This window comes from Columba livia, chromosome 19 (assembly GCF_036013475.1).
Source record: "Columba livia isolate bColLiv1 breed racing homer chromosome 19, bColLiv1.pat.W.v2, whole genome shotgun sequence".
In the NCBI taxonomy this organism is placed as follows: Eukaryota; Metazoa; Chordata; class Aves; order Columbiformes; family Columbidae; genus Columba; species Columba livia.
Genome location: NC_088620.1, coordinates 5,122,611 through 5,141,251, shown reverse-complemented (window position 1 = coordinate 5,141,251; position 18,641 = coordinate 5,122,611). Strand labels below are relative to the sequence as shown.

At 43.1% G+C, this 18,641-nt stretch overlaps 1 protein-coding gene across 29 annotated transcripts in view; it reads right to left on the bottom strand.

The window, feature by feature from the left end:
- The window catches only part of FNBP1 (formin binding protein 1), an 82,850-nt gene that overhangs the window by 20,012 nt on the left and 44,197 nt on the right, over positions 1 to 18,641 (bottom strand). For 13 of the 29 annotated variants that reach the window (XM_065035206.1, XM_065035216.1, XM_065035214.1 and 10 more), the window contains exons 7-10: positions 6,939 to 7,067; positions 5,606 to 5,752; positions 4,498 to 4,695; positions 2,968 to 3,150 (exon numbers count right to left, since the gene is read on the bottom strand). In XM_065035206.1, coding sequence (XP_064891278.1) covers positions 2,968 to 3,150; positions 4,498 to 4,695; positions 5,606 to 5,752; positions 6,939 to 7,067 — 657 coding nt within the window. The remainder of the gene's footprint in view (positions 1 to 2,967; positions 3,151 to 4,497; positions 4,696 to 5,605; positions 5,753 to 6,938; positions 7,068 to 18,641) is intronic. The other 16 variants (XM_065035224.1, XM_065035223.1, XM_065035221.1 and 13 more) reach the window with 3 other exon arrangements.

Sequence of the window (18,641 nt, the reverse complement as noted above, 5' to 3'; positions counted from 1 at the left end):
GGATTTCATATTGGCAGCGATCACTGATACAGGTATTGGCGCCTCTACATTAACCTTGCATCTGTTGTAAGTTGTTCAAGCATCTGCTTCCTGCCATGGAAACAAGAATCATTGGATTTTTGGTTTGGATGATGTATTAAAACCAAATTGGGCACAGGACATATAATTACTAATTATATAATTAATTTTAACAATCAGCAGTGATTTTTCCACTTGAGTTTCGTAATTTCTGTTTTCAAATGCAACATAAGATGCTAACGCAAAACTTCGTAAGGAAATCACTAAAACATACGGTCTACGCAGACACGTTCTGATATCAAAGATCTCGTGGAGGAATTGTATGGGAATCCATCCACTCACTTGTAGCTCCAAGGATCAACTACAATGTGCAGTTCTGCTGGTATTTATCCTGTTAAGCTCTTAGTACCTACCAGACTTGTTCACACTAAGTAGTTCCTTTTCATGCACTTCTTCCATGCAAAAAAGGAGCATGATCCTGTTTCACCTCAAAAAACCAGTTACCCTGGCTTTTGTAGGAGTTAACAGTTTATCAACAAAGCCAGAAAGGACCTGGCTTGACATTTGGTTGAATACTCTGAAGTAACATTCAAAATGCCCTGTGGTCACCTTCACCGCAAGGTGTCTGGCTGGAGCGGAATTTGGCCTCTGAACAAAACCAGCAGCGCGGAGACAATATTCAGAGCAAATGAAATTATTCAGTGTCCAAAGCCAAACCCCCGTTACATGGTGCTCCCTGCACCCCTTTTCAAAAGTTGCTTCACTGATGTACTTTTGTACAGAGCAGTTTATAGAGGAGAGAACTCCAAAAGTTCTTCGGTAAGATCCAGTTTTCACAGCATCACTGTTCACGCTCCTGAGCACAAATCATCACTTTGGGATTCCACAGAGGGATGGAAAAGAATTGAGAAAATAGATTATAAAATTTAATATGGGAAAATCTTTTCAAAAAAAGCTTTTAAGAAACAAGTTTTCAAATAGGACAGAGCAGGCTGCCAGAGCTTCGCAGCCTCTCCAGCTCATTATTTCTAGATGAACCAACCGGCCTGAATTTGCCCCTTGGGACAAAAAAGACGATGTGAACGTTGGTCTCTGACCCTGCGGGGTGAGTCAGGCAGGAAAAGTATTTACATCCAAACATCCGGGTAGTTATAACAGGGGAAGGAAACGATATAGAAGAGAACACAGTGAAAGGTTTAAATGAAGATTTAGCAATAGACTTTCCTTGCACATTTTTAATGAACGTGTCAGCAGAAGTTTGAGGGATCCCAGAGAAGACTATCGGAAATTGTTGTCACTGGTTCACCTTTCACACAAAGCATTGGAAACTAATATGGTAAACAGAATTTGTAAGACTTGCTTGCACTTCTCTGTTAACACAAAACAATGGCCTTTCTTCAGGAAATATTAAACGCGATTAGTTATAATTGCTTATACGGCCAAATCCTGCCACTGAGGCAGCCGCTGCCTGACACGTCCCCAGGTTTGCTGCTGCAGAAGCGGAATCGAAAGCCTGTTTCTCCGCCTAAAAGCCACAGAGAAAAGATGCTCTGAGCCAAACTGCAACTGAGAAAAGGGACATTTACCGAACATGCCTTTGGACGACTTTGAAACTTCCCACTTCCCCAATGAAACGCACCACAACTGTGATTTTTCAGGTTCTGAATGTCCCATCAAATGGCAATTCCCTAGCAAAGAAGTTAAAATCATTCTGTATAAAACATCTATTTTTTTTTTTAATGTACTGTCTGCAACCAGATGAGTCAAAATCTTGTTTACAGCACTGTTCCCAGTTCTCTGCAACTAACCACTGAAGTTTCCCACTGAAATCATCTCTACTTTTCTACAACTCCAGCCTTCAGCCCTAAATGTCAGTGCAGCCCCCGGAGCAGAATTCGGGCTTTCTCAAGTAGTCACTTCCCTGCTCTCACAGCCTATAGCCCGCCCTAAAAACAAGTTTTAAAATACTGAACACTTGTGTCTTCTCCCTGTAGTTTTTACAGGAGGAAATAATTCTAAGGACCTCAAGCTCGGAGCCAAAGCCACGCTCCACCAGCACAACTGTGCCACCTGCGAGCTTCTGGGAAGATAAAGTCCTTGAGAAGCATCACCTCAAATATTTAGAGCCGCTGGGAACATTACATTCAGTGTCCCCCTACTCTCCACCAACATGGCAACCCTGGTTTAAAGCACGCGCACCCTATAAACAACTTTATTACCACCTAGAATCAGTTCATCTTTCCCATCTTGCCTGTTTTTATCATCTTAAGACTTAGACTTACTAAGCAAGCCAACATTGTGGCACTTGAAGCACCAGCTGAGGCCGAGTTTCTGCACACAGACACGTACTTGGCCATAAAGCAGCGGGAAGTCACCTTCCCAGTGCCACGGCAAGAGGTGTCGGGTCGTTCCAGGGAAGCACCTGAACTTGCACCAACTCAAATCAGAGGAATTATTTTCTAGAATCCCTCCTAATTTACTCTCCTCCTGTGACGTGTATCAAGCTGAATCCGCCTGTCAGAGGAGAAAACTCCCCGCATTAAGGCGGAGAACACACAGCATCGGGATCAGAGCGAACCTCTGAAGGGTGCTCCTCCAAACCTGCTCTGCCACAGACATACTCAGGGCTACTAAATTAATGACTTTCTCCATGAGAATTACTTAATGTTCAGCTCTTCCTTCGATACTTTGGACAATCCCTCCTCCCCAAAAAACCCAACTGGATAATTTCCATCAGCAACTGTACTTTTTGTGGTTTCATTGTGAGGTTTTTGACTACAAATGGCTTTAGGGGTTGGGATTCCTTGGATTTGTCTGCATGTTATGATAAAACACAACGGATTCATTCACAAAACAAAGCAAGTTTGTACGTAACAGAACGTGCAATAAAAGCGCAAGAAAGAAAGGAAAGAGAAAGAGAGAGAAAGAGGTATCCAGAGGAGAACTTACCCCGCGCTTTAGGCTCCTGAAGCAGTGGATTTTGGGTTTGGAGGTCATGAACTCGTTGAAGCGATGGGAGAGGGGTTCCTTTTGCTGCTTGGGAGACTGGGGGCCGTTGGGAACAGCAGAGGGTGAGGCAGAGGCAGGGGGAGGAGGAGGGGGCTGATGGGGGGATGTTAAAAGGGACATAAGCTACGTATAAGAGATGGAGAAGTGACAGAATAAAAACCAAAATAAAAAGATAAAACACAAAACGAAAATAAGCATCAAAACCAATATTTGAAATCCAGATTTAAAAAAAAAAAAAAAATCAATTAAATAATTAAATATTATAGGCCATGGTTCAAAAGAGGGGGAAAGCAGTTTTTAAGAGTTGTGTTAAATGAAGAATGTGATAAATGGAAGTTTTAGTAAGTGATGCAACAGAAGAGTAACAGAAGTATTTTGACAGGAGGCTCATGCAGACTCTTCCATGCAGTGCTATCCCCATAAACTGCCCTGTTCTCTCTCTGGACAGCTCAGAATAATGCACATGGATAGAGCTTTCAAATACCTGAATTTAAATGGATCAGATAAGGAAGGTACCTTACTGCCCAGTAGTGTTTCTATTATCTGGAAAACAACAAACCACATTCCTTCCTGCTTTCAAATCGTACCTCAGCAATGTGCCCCCTTCACTTCTACAAGTTATCCTGTCAATTTGCTAAGGAGTTAGGTTTTGTTTCTGGCTACACTGATGGAAGCACCAGACAGCGTGTTCTCCCCTGTACTCACACAACAGGAATGACCCATTTTGAACAAGTACATTTTAAAACTCTGTTATTAGAAGTAGGGGTCAGAGAGCCAAACAACGAAGCTACTCTGGGCTTCCACCAGTGTTACTGAACACAGATTCAGTCCAGTCGCCCTGACACATTCTGGTAACCCCAGATAAACGCTGCCATGCATTATGGTATAAAATATGACAGTGAAATGAAAAAAGGTTTAATGGATACATAAGTTAATATGGTCTTTTTAAAAGTCAACTGCTCAGTTAGTTATGCCCCGTTAGTTGTGCTTAAGAACGAATCGCAGCAATTCCTTGTTCCCAGCCACCCGACTGCTGAACCCAGTGCACAGACTGAAAAGATAATGCAAATGAAAAGCCAAGGAGAGTTTTAGAAGTGTCAAAACAGTAATGCCACATTATAGCTTCCCAAAAGTAACGTTAGTTAGCACACATGGCACTAGGTAAGCGCTACACAACTCCTTCTCTGAGTTAGGAACAGAAATGGACCATGGCAGAGACATGACAACTAACGTTAAATTAATATATAAACTGCAACATAATTAAAAAATTATACAAGAAAAAAATCTAAATATATAAAGAAACTTAAGCAACCGAAGACTACAACAAAACACCACATTAAGAGATCGGTTATTAACTTTCTGAGTCTAAAATCCTCTTTAAAAAAATAGTAATTGCCAGGATTACTAGACAAGACAGAGGTTATTTACTACACAAATACTAACACCAAATTCAAGTTTGCAAGTCAGTACCTTATTTTTCTTGATGAATGGCCATAACTTGCCCTTGGATTTGCTACCAAACTTCGGCTCTGACTTCCCATCCCCTCTGGAGTTGGACAGGCTGGATTCCGAGATCGTCCGCTTCATCGGCTGCGTGAAATCCTCGAAGTCAATATCTCCCGGAGGCTCAAACCCCGATTTAAAGGCTTCTATGACCATCTGTGAATCCTGAAACGGGACAGATCCAGTACAAGTGTAAACATCTCGGGTGAGGGCTGTCATCAAATCGGTGGCACAGAACACCAGGACGAGGACAAGAAAGTTCCCCTGTGCGGGGACCAACCCTTGCAGTGTCCAGGATGGGAACAAACACCCTTCCAGAGCCCAGAATCAACACACGACTCCTCCTTCTGCTCCAAGATCAGGGCACTTGTCTTCATCATCAGCCTTTCCTCACACAGGAGATGCTCCACTCCCTTCAGCATCTTGGTGGCTGCGCTGGACTCTCTCCAGCAGTTCCCTGTCCTGCTGGAACTGAGGGGCCACAACTGGACACAATATTCCAGGTGTGGTCTCCCCAGGGCAGAGCAGAGGGGCAGGAGAACCTCTGTGACCTACTGACAACCCCCCTTCTAATATACCCCAGGTACCACTGGCTTCCTGGCCACAAGGGCCAGTGCTGGCTCATGGTCATCCTTCCAGCTTTATAAAAGTGGAATTAAGCCATTTCTGTTAACATTCTGTTTTCTGACTATAGACATAGGACCTGTTTGAATAAGAATTGGTGATTATTAGGTATCTGGAATTATGCCCAGCATCTTCTTGATTCTATGTAGAAGCCTATGTTTCAATTGCAGTATTTTAAAAAGTAACTATCCTACTAAAAGGAGAGAATATTCCTGAAAGAAAAAGAAAAAATGTGGCAGTAGAGGCATTTCTACTTATTAAGTAGATTTGGGAAATAATCTCAGCACGTCCTGCCTCAGCCAGAGTAGCTTGGGACAAGAAGCTATTCTTTGTTCTAGTCCTATGACTATAAAGCTCTTGTGCTGCAGTCTGGACCCAGGATTTAAGTCTCCATATACAAGTGATCAGTACTAAAGACAACAATCAACAATCCAAACAACGCAACACTTACACTCTTGTGATCAACCGATTCTGCGGCCTTTGTTATCTCATCCAGACACTTTCCAATGATGGGGATCACTTGGCGGTCAACCTCTGCGAAAGTTTTCATGGATTCACCTATCCTCACGATTCTTCTTTCCTCCATCTCTTGTATTTTCTGAAACATTCCATTTCATTCCCATCAAATATCAAGATGAACTTCACAGTTTCAACCAACAGATTATAACACGATCCAAAAAGGGCATGAACAGAATGGCCTGTTTCACATTAGACTGCCAGAATCTTGTGGAGCGTTGTCAACTTAAAAAAAAAATCCCCATTGCATCAACCAATCCACAAGCAACACAAATTCTTTAGTAAATAATTTATTTCGACATCTAAGAGAAAGCGCTAGAGTTCACTGGTAGTGAAAAGGATGCATCTGCAGCACTTTGTGCTCACCTACAAATCAGAGCACTTACTGGATCTAGTGTTAAATACAAATACACTGCAAAAAATTTGTATCTGATGCCAGGGATAATTTGTCTCAAGACACTGGTTTGAAATACCATGAAGCAAAAGAGGAGGTGTCCCTTTAGCCAAGAAGTTCCAGCTATGGATAAGAAAATGCATATTTGCTACACAAATATCAGTTATTTCTCATGAGATGATAAGCATGTGACATTTTCTCTCTTAAAGAGGCCGTATTTTCCACTTCCGATGCTTATGACCCATTACAACGGAACAGTCATCTAGAACTTCTGTTCTACTACATTAATCTCTCTTTGCTCAGTCAAGCACAAACTCAGATCTTCAGTCACTATAAATCTGATGACTTTTTTGTTCCTCCTCTACGCTCTTTCTTTAGGCACCCTAAGATAGAATCAGTGAGCTTGCTTAAACCCTTTGACATTCACTAGTGCAGAATTATTGTGGTTTAAATTTAAACATCTTCAAGTCTGATTTGAAGACAGGTTACAAAGGGCTGTGAGGCTTTACAGATGCAACGATGCCCAGCCGACTCCTGCCCCAGCAATGCAAATAATGCTCTCATTCCCCAGCTGCAAGGACATGAGAGGTTAACACAGCAAGGCTGAGAATTTCAAAGACTATCATAATTTTCATGACAATTCAATGTCACCTTCCTTATATAGTATTGATCACTTGCTATCTAGTCTAAGAGAAAGGGACAATTTCTCCTGCCCAGCTCTCCATGTCTTGGGTTGCAGACGGCATCTAAAATTTGCTAACAGTGATGAAATCACCAAAAATAAAAGACAGGGTCATAGAATGGAGGTGATGTGCAACAGGCTCCTCTGTTCTCATCACAAGATTCTGAGCTGCTCTGGATCAGTGACCCTCACCTGGAAGATGTTTGGTATGTGTGTGTAGTAATGATCATGCTGCTCGCTGTTGAACTTCTGTAGAGTGGAAGAATATTCCGCTTTGCTGTCTTCTGCCATTTGATGTCGCAGCTGGGCTTGCTGTCTCGCCTACAAAAATGCCAAAAGAAATTTATGATTTATACTACGTGGACAGAAATTGCATTGTTACTCCTTATCTTACTATCTTTACCAGTAGACAGGACAGGAATATGAGGATATGGGTCGCTGAAGGCTTCAGTTTTTGGTTTACTCATATTTTGTCAAACAGTCCATCTACACTGAGCATGAGCCTGCAACGTGCGCATTGCTGTTCTTTTCTTGTGTTACAACATGCTATTTTCCATGAACCAGTTTGCATTCCGTGAACAACCTCTGCTCGCACTGCATGTAAAACACTGAAACAAGTTTGCCCCTCTGCCAGCCCAGTTCGCAGGCTGCGCGTTCTCTGTGCGCATGGGACACCCTTCTTGCTCCACCAGATGCCTTGTTGGGCGGCACCAACTTTTCTTAGCAGTATTTTTTTCAGGAAAGGGAAGCATCAAAACAACACAATACAGTTTTGTCTCATTCCACGTGCTTTAGCCAACATAATCATGACAAAACTCGTGCTCCCGCTGTGCTGTCTGCAAAGTCCTTTATCTACACATCCCCGAATAGCGCTGGCATGAAGTGCACAAGGAAAGGGAACCCTGAGTAGCAGCCGGGACACGATCCTCTTCCTATTTTTACCCACACAGATCATTTGCTTTGCTACCCAGCACAGGGCAACTAACCTCACTTCTTTCCCTACAACACTCTGTCCCCAAGTGACCCTTTTGTATTTTCAGATTCCACCCCTTACAATTCTGCCTCCCAAGGCCTTCTGTTATCTGTTTTGCTGCCCAAAATTATTCCCCTACTGCGTACCGGCCCATCTGTTTGTTTTAGTTGCCTTTTCCTTCCTCGCTCTTGGCCTTCACACAGCAGCTCTTCCACCTCTCCCCTCCTACCCAGCTCCCTGCACCCGTTTGCCTTCGCTCCCTGTCCTGCCCCACTGGTTCCAGTCCCCCTCTCTCCCAGTTTGCATTGACACTGCTGCTCCCACAAAACCCCACAGCTCTGGACCAAACACCTGCTCCAGCAGGAACTTTGCCATGGATTGGATTAAGCCCAGGACTTGGCTTTGTAAAGCTAAACTACCCTGAGTTCGTACTTGTTTCTCAGGCACTCGGAGCCTCCTGACCCGCTACTGCTGACTTAGCCTTGAACATTGCTGCGAGTGTCCAGAAAATCCTGTGTTCCAATCACACTCTTGATTCCAGAATAACACCATCAAGAAAGAAAGATTGCTTAAAATATATATATACATATATATTAAAATATTTTGGGGAAGACAACACAAAATTTTAGCACATTCTAAGCAGGCTGCCATTAAAAGTAGTTCAGAATGGGGTTATTCTTTGCCCTGTTCCAAGCAGACAATAGTTTCCTGACAATAAATCCATGAAATACCAAATCATGGAATATTTTAGTAATCATAACTGGAAGGTAACAAATTGTGCCAGAAGGTTTCAAATCTCAATTTGCAAAGACATAAGGCTCCCTCCCATTTGTCCACCTCACACATCTCACCTAATAATTTATTTCATCTCAGTTCAGCTATTTCTTTTGCAAGCACAGTCAGTTGTATGAATTTCCAACATCTCCTTCACATTCTTCCTACTAAAATAATTTAAGCACAATGAGAAAATGCTGGGCACTAACTGCATAATAGGAGATGAAACAGTAGCATCAAACGGAAAAGCCTGTGGCTACAACCAAATAAATAAATCCAATAAAAATAAGACAATTTCAACTTGGCTTGTTCCCCAGGAGTTTTAACTGTCCACTAACTCCTGTAAAGGATCCACATATAACTTCTGAACATTTACCTGCTGCAGTGAAATTCCAAGGAGCCATATCAATAATTTTTCTGCCCAAGTGCTATATAGCTTATTAACTTCATCATCCACACCCTAATATACAACCACATTAAATATGAGTGGAAAACAATATAACCTTGTACTACAAATACAAATTTAGCAGCAAAACAAAGGCATGGAATGGCAGACAGCTGTACGGGCACTGCTCGCTTGTCCCCCAACCCTTCCCCAGTCCCAGCTGCTGCAGATCAATATTCATTTGTGAGGCTCATTCTCTTCACCTGCCTAAGAGCAACCCATTGTCTGAGCAACTCCTGCAGCAGCCCCAGCCCCACTCGTACAGCTGTCTCTTTTTTAATAGTACAACTCAGGAATTTGTCCCTTGACTCTACTGTCGAAGCAGAAAAACAAGAAGTCCACTATTACACATTTCCAGGCAGACCCAGCAAACACGAAGCCATCAGGGTTCATCTTCACGACCAGGCTGCCCGGCTGGATATGAGCAAAGCAACTCTGACCTCAATGTACACAGGAGCAGATGCTCTGTTTCCAAAACTAGCTTAACTGGCCCCAAATAAGAGGCAGAAGACAAGTAAGTAAAATTGGGTACATTCCAAACCCAAGATTTCTTGTATGAGAGCCCCAGTGATGTTTTGCTTCTCCTGGCCATTTAATGCACTTGGCAAGCTTCAACCAGTTTAAATATTTTTCCAATGAGGTATCTGGCTCTTAAAATAAACATATTTTTTAGAATTCTAGCATTTTTTTAATACTTCATTTGAGTATGTCACTTACTCTAACATCATCACTTCCAGTATTAACAGAATTCTATTTTATAGCTGGGTTCCTGCACTCCGCTAAAGCACAGAAGGGTAAAAAAAAGGGTTGATGACATTAAGTTTCCCATTCAGAGTAATGGATGCTGTGGCCTGGAGCTGCACAGAGTCACAGGAGCTATTTCAGGAGTAATTTATAGTTGAGCTTTACAGAAAATACATTTTTGCCTTCTTTACTGCTCACTTGTGCATAGAAACAGCTTCAGAGAAGGTTTCTCTGGGCTTCTTAAGAGTTAACGTTAAAATACTTACTCTGAACAGTATTTTCAGGAGGAAAGGCTTTGGAATAACTGGTCTCTGGAAAACCAGACCATGAATTCAGATATAAGAGGTTAACACTGTGGTGCAGGTTTCAGTCAACAACCCGTCCCCTTTAGCCGGGTAGGGATGAGCAAGCAGGAGCTTGTGTTGCCAGCACCACACGTGAAACCACAATCCAGATCTTCCACAGGCTGCCAGATTACTCGATCGTAAGAGATGTCAAGACTGGGTACTCGAAACGCCACAACAAAAAGCCTTTCCCCTTGAACGGGAGAAAGAATGAGGTCACCTTCCAGCATCGTGAAAAAGCTCTGTACAAATGAGTGGAGAAGAAGAAAAGCTGTTTGCTTCAATGGGTGTTTCTGCACATGTGCAAGAGAGGCACGGATTTTGTACACTCCCCCCACCCCAAACACACCTTTGTAATGTGTTTGTCCCCAAAGAAACATGCACAGTGTATATGTATATGTGTGTGTATATAATATACATCCTCCTCTGCAAAGTCTGGTTTTGTTAAGGCAGTTCTCTGAACTCACAGCAGTGACAAAACCGTAATGCCACATACGCCAACGCTCCTGTCGGCAAAAGCAGCTCTCCCAAAACCAAAGAGCCCAGCACCAGCAGCACCGTTAACCTGGAAACCAGCACACAGGGGCACTTCAGCTTTCCACTGCCATTGGATTTGAGCACAACCACACCAGGAGTGTTTTCTATAAGTAACGCTGAAAGAAAACTCCAGGTAAAGGAAGCACAGCTCTGATGTACTGAACTAGATAAAAGCACATTAGCAGCAGGTCAGGTTTGTTATGCATGACCTCTTCTCTCACAAAACCAACACGGAATTAGCATTAAACATAATCAAAAGCCAACTTCTTTCCTTCCTTTCGACAGCCTTGCTTGTTGATAAGGGAGAACACAGGGCAGCAGCCAACTGCGGGGCAGGAATAACTTTCCAAGTGTTGATGTTTAAAGGTGTGTAGACCTGTGGCTGTCTTCAGCACTTAGGAATTTAAAAACTGAGGCCTCAACAGCACTTACAACACTGAACTCAGCAGCCATATAAACTGGCAACACACACTATGGCTTCTACATCTTCTACAAGGTAACAGGAATAAAATATTCTCTCAAGATTATTTTACCCGCATTTCGGCAGATTCTCCACCTAACCACCAAGCTGCAAAAGCCAGATGTTCAAACAGCAGCAAAAGTTAGTTCCAGATGTTTAAATGAGTCCACACGGAACCCAGGATGGCAGGTCCTGTGATGGATACCAGGGTGGGATACTGATGCTTTCAAACCCTTCGTGACCAAAGTACCTAGGGAAGTATTGCTTTCCCCTTTACAATACAAAATTACAAGAAAGCAATGCTGAAGGTGTGAGAGAACAGAAGGCTGCTAAGCAATACATGCTGCCTCTTCAAGAATTAAAACTATTAATCCTTGTATAGTGCTACCTGCAAAAATCTTCTCCTCCCAAAGTCCAGTTTGATATGAAAGTCAACTGGTAATGAAGCGTAGGTGAAATTTTGATGAACAAAAGTACACTTTCTGCCATTTCGGTCTCCAATAAGGAGAAGAATGAAGGATATTTTGCTGAGAACAATTTTCTAAGACACATTCCAGAAACAGCAAGAGGGTCAATAGACACACTGTCTTCTGGGTTTACACAGACAGAAAATGCAGCTCCTCGAGGCTGTTATGGTGGGAGTGATATGAATAACTGAAAAGGGCAGGAAAAAAAGCTTTGGCTGTTATTCAGCTGATCCACACTGAGTGGAACAGTTCAACTTCTCAGCAGTCGTCTTGTCCAGAATGGCAGAGTTTCCAGTCAAAACTTTGCTGTAGTTTTCTTTCTTCTTTCTTTTCTCCCATTCCTCCCCCTCTTTTTTTTAACCCAGACAGCATGTGAGATGCATCACTGCCAGGCTGCTGCCTGCCAAAACAGATCCGTCTTTGGTAAATCCAACATCAGACTAAAATGCAAACACACACACAGAGAAAAATCACCCCTGTCCCCCCCCCCAGCTACCCAAAAATCCCTTCAAAATAACTTAATGATAAAGGCAGACTCAAACACTTCACCAATTTCAGGAATGCTCTCAATTGCTCGCAGATTTTCAGCTGCAATCCCCGCACAGACAACGTCACGGAGCCGCTCGCTGTTCCGAGTGGGCACCAACGGGCACCTCTCGGGAGCAGCAATGCTGGCAGCATCTGCAGAATCATTAATAACAGCGGGAGCTCTGCCATGGGCTTGAAAACCAGGGCCAGGATTTCAGGCTTTGATTTACATAGCCTCCAAATCAAGCTCCATTGTTTACTACTATACAATAACCAGTTTCATCTCTCCGAACTGGCAAGCAGATAAAGGTTTTGAAGTTTGATTTCTGAAGCTCTGTTTAGTTGTACTAACATAAGCAATTAAATTCTGCAGTGTGTAAGTACTGAATACAAATAATGGAAATTATTTCGGGACTGTAGAATAGATTGCTTAGCTCATACTTTGAATACTGGGCACGGCTGTAGCCATCTCTCTCCAAGAGAGAACTTACAAACACAGCCAATGCAGAATGGACAGTCGGGGTTGAAGAAAGTTACCGGTATGAATTTTCTAGCCTTAAAGCCCAGCTTTATGGGTACAATACATTCACTTAAACTGAACAGTTTACAAACAAAAAGCTAAATTCTGGGCTCTCTGCTTCATTTTCCCTTAGCTCTTCAACAAGTGAAAACACCTGTTATAATATTTCGACAGAATAGGGATGACTATAAACAAGCTTTCCAACTATATAGTATAAACCAAGCACTTTGCATTAGCTAAGAATGCTGGTTATATTACACTTCTGATTCAAACTGCAGTTGATCCTTAATTCTGAAGTTGTTCTTAAGCCTCCCCTTCGCACCCTTTCTGTCCCTGACTCGTCCATTCCTCCAGCAGCCTCCCAACAGAGCTGTACTGTAACAAAACCCACTCAGATTGCTGTGTGGAGATTTCCTGCAGAGCAGCACTGCTAAGAGGAAATATAAATTCAGGTGGATTTCCTTATCTTAAACTAAAACTGACTGCTGCTTCTCTTCCCTGATCTCTGAACACCAAATACAGCGTATGCAGGGGACACATACGGATATTTATTAGTTCTCCAGCCACTCCTGCTGCAGTCATTAACTCTTTTATTGACTAGAAATCAAACCTGCTGAATTAGTCATGATACCAAAAGGGAAACAGCTGCTCTATACAGTGTCACAGACAGCAGGCTGTAAACAAGGCGGCCTCTTCCAGAAATGCAAATGCCTGTCCTGGGGGACCCCGGCATTCACACCGTGCACGGACCACGAGGAAGGACGCAGGTCAGGAAGGGGATTGGGATCTGCATCACCCGGAGAAATAACGTTAGTGCAAAGCTAATGGCCTCAAACACATTACCAAGAAAAGACTACACTTGCATTGATGGGAAATTCGACCCACATCACAAGGAAACACACAGAAGGGTTGAGCCAGATCTATTTGTGGAGTAAAAGAAAAGCAGCTGCCTAATCAAAGTACTTCAAATTCACCTCTATGGAGAGAACACGGGAAAATCTTGTGCGATATCTAACTCTAAATCAGAAATGCACAGGCCAAACCCTCTTGCATCATATGTTCAGGACTAAGCCATATGCACCTTAGATGCGTATTTCACAGACTCTGCTGCTGTTATAAATTCCCAGCAGAGTACAGGAAGAGCAAAGCCTCTGGAACTATTTACCACAATAAGTATCACTGTCATATTAACGACAAATACTGTAGAGCTTGTCCACCTTCTGACCCTACTTTTGCATGGCACTACCTTTTCTAAAACGCTGAGGTGTTCATGATGCCCATACGTGCCTCGAGGTGAGCAGGAGAAGGAGGGGACACCACAGCCCCACTGTCACAGCGCGGGTCACTCGGCATCTCCTAAAAAATCAGGCCTGTTTAGTTACGGCCTGCAAAGGCGGCACCCACAATCTCAGGTTATGCTGCAGAGTTCACTGCTGACCATCTTAACTGACTGAACCTCAGTGGCGAACGCTGCAATGACTGAGCACCGAGCTGGAGATGTTGCTCCCTGGTCTGTTGGTGGGTTTGGGAGATGCACATCCAGCCCCGCTGGGACTTGCCCGCTGTTCGACAACACGTGCTGTAAATAGTGTATGCAGGGTAATGCTGAAACACAGATCAGAGATTTCTCCTGAGCTCAAGTAAAAATAGCTTAGTGCACCCTTCATTGTAAGGATGTGTAAATTCTTAATGAAGAGATTTGCATCCCGCAGCGCGGCAGCCTACGGGCTGGAAAAGCAGTTTACTGCTTGACAGCGTAACGGTGTTTGCACAGGCAGGAAGATCAGCTTAGTCCAAGAACCCTCCAAAGCAGCAGTATTTCTACATCCATGTTCAGTAAGACTTTGCCAGCAATTCAGTTCATGAGCACCCAAGGCAATGTAAGTGGATGTGTCTTCTATAGGGTGACATACAGACTCTTTACATTGCACTGAAATCAATGGTGAGCACTCAGGGAATGTGGCATAAAAGAGAAAATGAAACTTCAAACATGAAGTGTCAGTATCTCTCGGTAGTTATATTTACAGCACAGAACATTAATGTCATGGTGATAGTGTATTATGAGGTTTTATGCCTTTATGCAAATCATAAGCTATTTTGGGACTCCCAAAATCTTGGATACAGCAGACATAACGTGATCTGAAGGTTGCGGAGCACTGCGAAAAGCTCCTACAGATTTCAAACTTGAGATTACATCTATTTCCTTAGATTCTCCACTTCAAAAAAGAAACACAAAACAAAACACAAAAGCCCCAACCAACCAGCATCCAGTAAATACCAAACTTGTACGTACCTCAGAATCAACACAGGAATAGAACCATCAACTTGCTCATTTATTTTGTTTTTAGGTACGACATAGGATTGGGCAGAGAAGAGAGCAAGGAATGGGACAATAATTCTTTAATCATAATTTTGGATGTAAGTTTGGATCATTTTGGAGTAATCTTGATTTCAAACCAACAGCCGACTTGCAACAAGCTCAATGACCGGTAAGCACATAAGAAAGCAAGTTCAATAGGAAAACCCCATTGTCGCAGAAAAGATGTCTGAATATCATAGGATGCAAATAAAATCTTAATACAAACTTGTCCTTTCTGGGTGAGGTTTGAAGACTTACTAAGGGACAGTCGAAACCCCACAGCAATACTCAATAGCCACCCCATGTTTTTACCACTGTGAGAAGTTTCTTGACTTAAAAGCACTAAGGTCAAATTTGTACTTTATGTCTATTTTTCTGAACTACTTTTTAAGCGCACAATACATATACATTAATCTCAAAACCACCTAATGTGGAACCCTCCTAACATAACAGGAACAAAAACCAGAAGAAACAAAAATCTGGAGGAGGTGACGAGCCCTGATTCCAGGGCAGCAGTTCTGGAGAACCCACAGCTCATTTTTTTACTGCTCGAGGCTGAATTTGTTTTCTGGCAAAATTACTACCTAGGTCACCAACCTACAACTGTGCTGCTCAAAGGGACAGATCCTGCCTGACCCCGTGGGCCTCAAACCGCCGTCCTCCCCCACAGCTGCTGTGCAAACCAAGCAGCAAAGCTCTTGCCCCTTCCTGTGGTTGGTCTCAGCAAGAAGTCTACAAAGGCACCACTGGGTACCACGTTATCCCATAAAGATGTCAGCTTTTTAGTGATTGCAGCTCTAAGGAGAAGGAGCAAACAATAGAGCGCTTCCTTATATGTACAGCGGCTCTGCGCTGGGACAGAGACCATTTCCCCAAATGGGCAAAAAACTGAAGCAGCTCCACTGCGGTTTTTGAAAGAGAACTGCTTTAAAGTACACATCTCCCTGCGATCCAAATGAAACTAAGGCTTACAGTAACAGCCACACAGCTTCCCGGTATTAGCATCAGTGTGTTGCACCATTTATTTGGTTAATAAGGATATTTTTCCCAGTACAGCTTTCTGCAACATAAAGTTCCTACCCTGAGTCTGCTAAACCAAACTGACAAAACCTTCGTGCCAAACTGCACTTTGTGTTGCCGCACAAACATCTCTCTGCACGTGTCGGCTGCTGGTAATTTAGCAGCTCAGTGCAAACACAGGAAGGGAGCTCAGGGGCCCTAATCTGCTCTCCTTCCATTCCCAAATAGAGCCTGAGACCACTGCAGGGACTGAACTCAGCCTTTTGCTCCGCGTTCCTGCAGCCAGGAGGACACAAAGCCAAACACGGCACTCTCCACGAGATCAACTACCAGACAGGCGGCTGCAAAGGTGATCGAGCCCACAGTGGCCACACAAGTGGCACTGAAGGCACGTGCCCTCTGCACATCAACCCGGAGCTGGTCCCGCAGAGGAGGCTGGACCATGCACAAGACACCCACACATCCAGCCCTGCCCTGAGGCCCTTGGTGAAACAGTCCTGGAGAAACAACGAGGAAAACAATTCTTAATTTGCTTCCCTGCCACAGTTCTGTTGATTAAATCCTAGCAAACTGTAATAATACCAAGCGCTATCCCTCAGGTCACACCATGTTAAGTGGCAGCTCTGCCACAGAATTTCCTCCTGCGCTTGTCAAAAGCTACAATGACTAAAAGATTGCGAGATTCGAGCATTTCAGAGCTGCATACAGCTTAGCATTAGGTGCATTAGGGAACTACAGCTGTATATTCTTGATTGCATGTGTCATTGTGATCACTGCAGAATTCCATTACTTTGAAATGCACAACGCAAATAATAGCTTTAGTGTCTGCTCCTATCTGCAGATACAAGCTAAAGTAGCCAAGGTGTCAATCTCAAGCTGAAAAAAATGAGGGTGACTGATCCCTTTGCTTGAAGAGCACCTTGTTCCACCAAAGTGACCAGCACTGGCTCTGAATGTAGCCAAGCTGTCTGCATGTCCAGCCACATTTCTGGGAGCTTTTTGGAGTAGAAGTGCAGCAGCAAAACCATAAGAGGCAAGAGAAATCAGAACTGCTGTATTAGAAGGAGGTAAAAGCCATTACGCTGCTTCATTTGAAGTGGAGCGGTTCCTGCATCTCCCTGGAGCTGCTCCCGACAGCACCGCTTGGTTCAACAATATCCCATTTTCACTTGGGAATTATGCAAGAGCGGTCCCAGTCACAGGGGCAGGGGGAAGCAAAGAAAGGGCATTATTCACAGCCTGACATGGATGAACCCAGTTTAGCACAAGCACTTGGAAAACACTGTTCTCTCTGTTCAGTAATATTATTTCACATTCCACTCGTTTTGATAACCTTTTTCTTCACCATCTACCCCACTGACTGACTGGAAGTCGACTAATGCCTTCTCCTCAGATTGGCCAACACACACAACAGCAACAGATTTTATTTTCCTCTTTGAAGATACCATTGAGCCTCACTTTGCAATAAATAATTTACAAATACATACAGTATAAAGCTAGAGAAATTTTCAAGGGAAGCCCCTCTGCTTCACTTCACAGGGAAAGAGCACCAGGGCAGGGATTGCTTCCCAGAATTTACCTAATGCCTCTCAGATTGATAAACCACCAACATGCAGCCTTTCATTCTGACCAGAAAATGCCTTAGAAAGGGATGTACAAGCAGGGAGTTTGAGCCCCGCATTTCAAATAGTAAGTCGTGTGTCTCTGTACCCCTTTGACACAGCCTTAGTTTTGAAATAAATCTAGGGCAAGTCCTAATTTTATCTATAAAAAATGTATTCTAAAATCACTTTATAGAGATAAAGCAGAGATGATCCTCCTCTGTCAGAAAGACCCACATGTGGTGTTACATCTCTGACAATCCTGTACACGCATTCATCTGTGAAGTGCCCTGACAAATCCAGAGGGCAACAAAGGATCAAATCTGCATGGTGAATTTACAACTAAGAGCCAAGCGAATGACAAGAGCACAGAGGTTATTTTTTCCTTTGATGTGAAATAGCACTCCGGGGAAATTTTCTGAGCTTCTTTTACATTTACTGTCCCTATTTCTAATAGCATCCCTGATGCCATCTGCTAGACAACCTCTGTGATGCTCGGTGTACTAGAAGCACCTTAAGGTCCCACAGATAGAAAGAACAATTTGTATTTGATGGCTTCCCAGGACTGGATCAACTGAGAACAGAACGCAGCAGACCTCTTGAGGAACAAAAGCTACATTTTACAAGGCCTACCTTGAACTAGAAAAGATTCCTTACCTATAATTCAGTTTCCCTTCCTCACCCTGCAACAAAACGTCTTGTATATTTTAAGCTTCAGCTTTCTTCTTCTTTCTTGTCTTTTTTTGTTGCGCTTTTTTTTCTTTCTTTTTAAAGAAAAACCCTTTCAAGTCTTGTGGCTATTTTCTACCTTTACAAATCAAACTCAGGGAAGACAAAATCGCCCTTACACATTGTAATATGCTGTTTCTGACCTACATTACTATATTTTCTGAGCAGATGTGTAACATCAAACCCAAGCAATGTGAACATGCTCTCTCCCTCTCCATCACTTCCTTAAGTTACAGGTACATCATTGGACTTGGACATTTAAACTTTAAGCATCCTTCTGCACATCCAATTTTGACACAAACTAAAGAGATAAAGTATTTCAAGACAGATATGCTGAAACAGAAATTCATGTTTAAAATTAAGCATAAGATCAAAAGTTTCACTGAATGGGAAA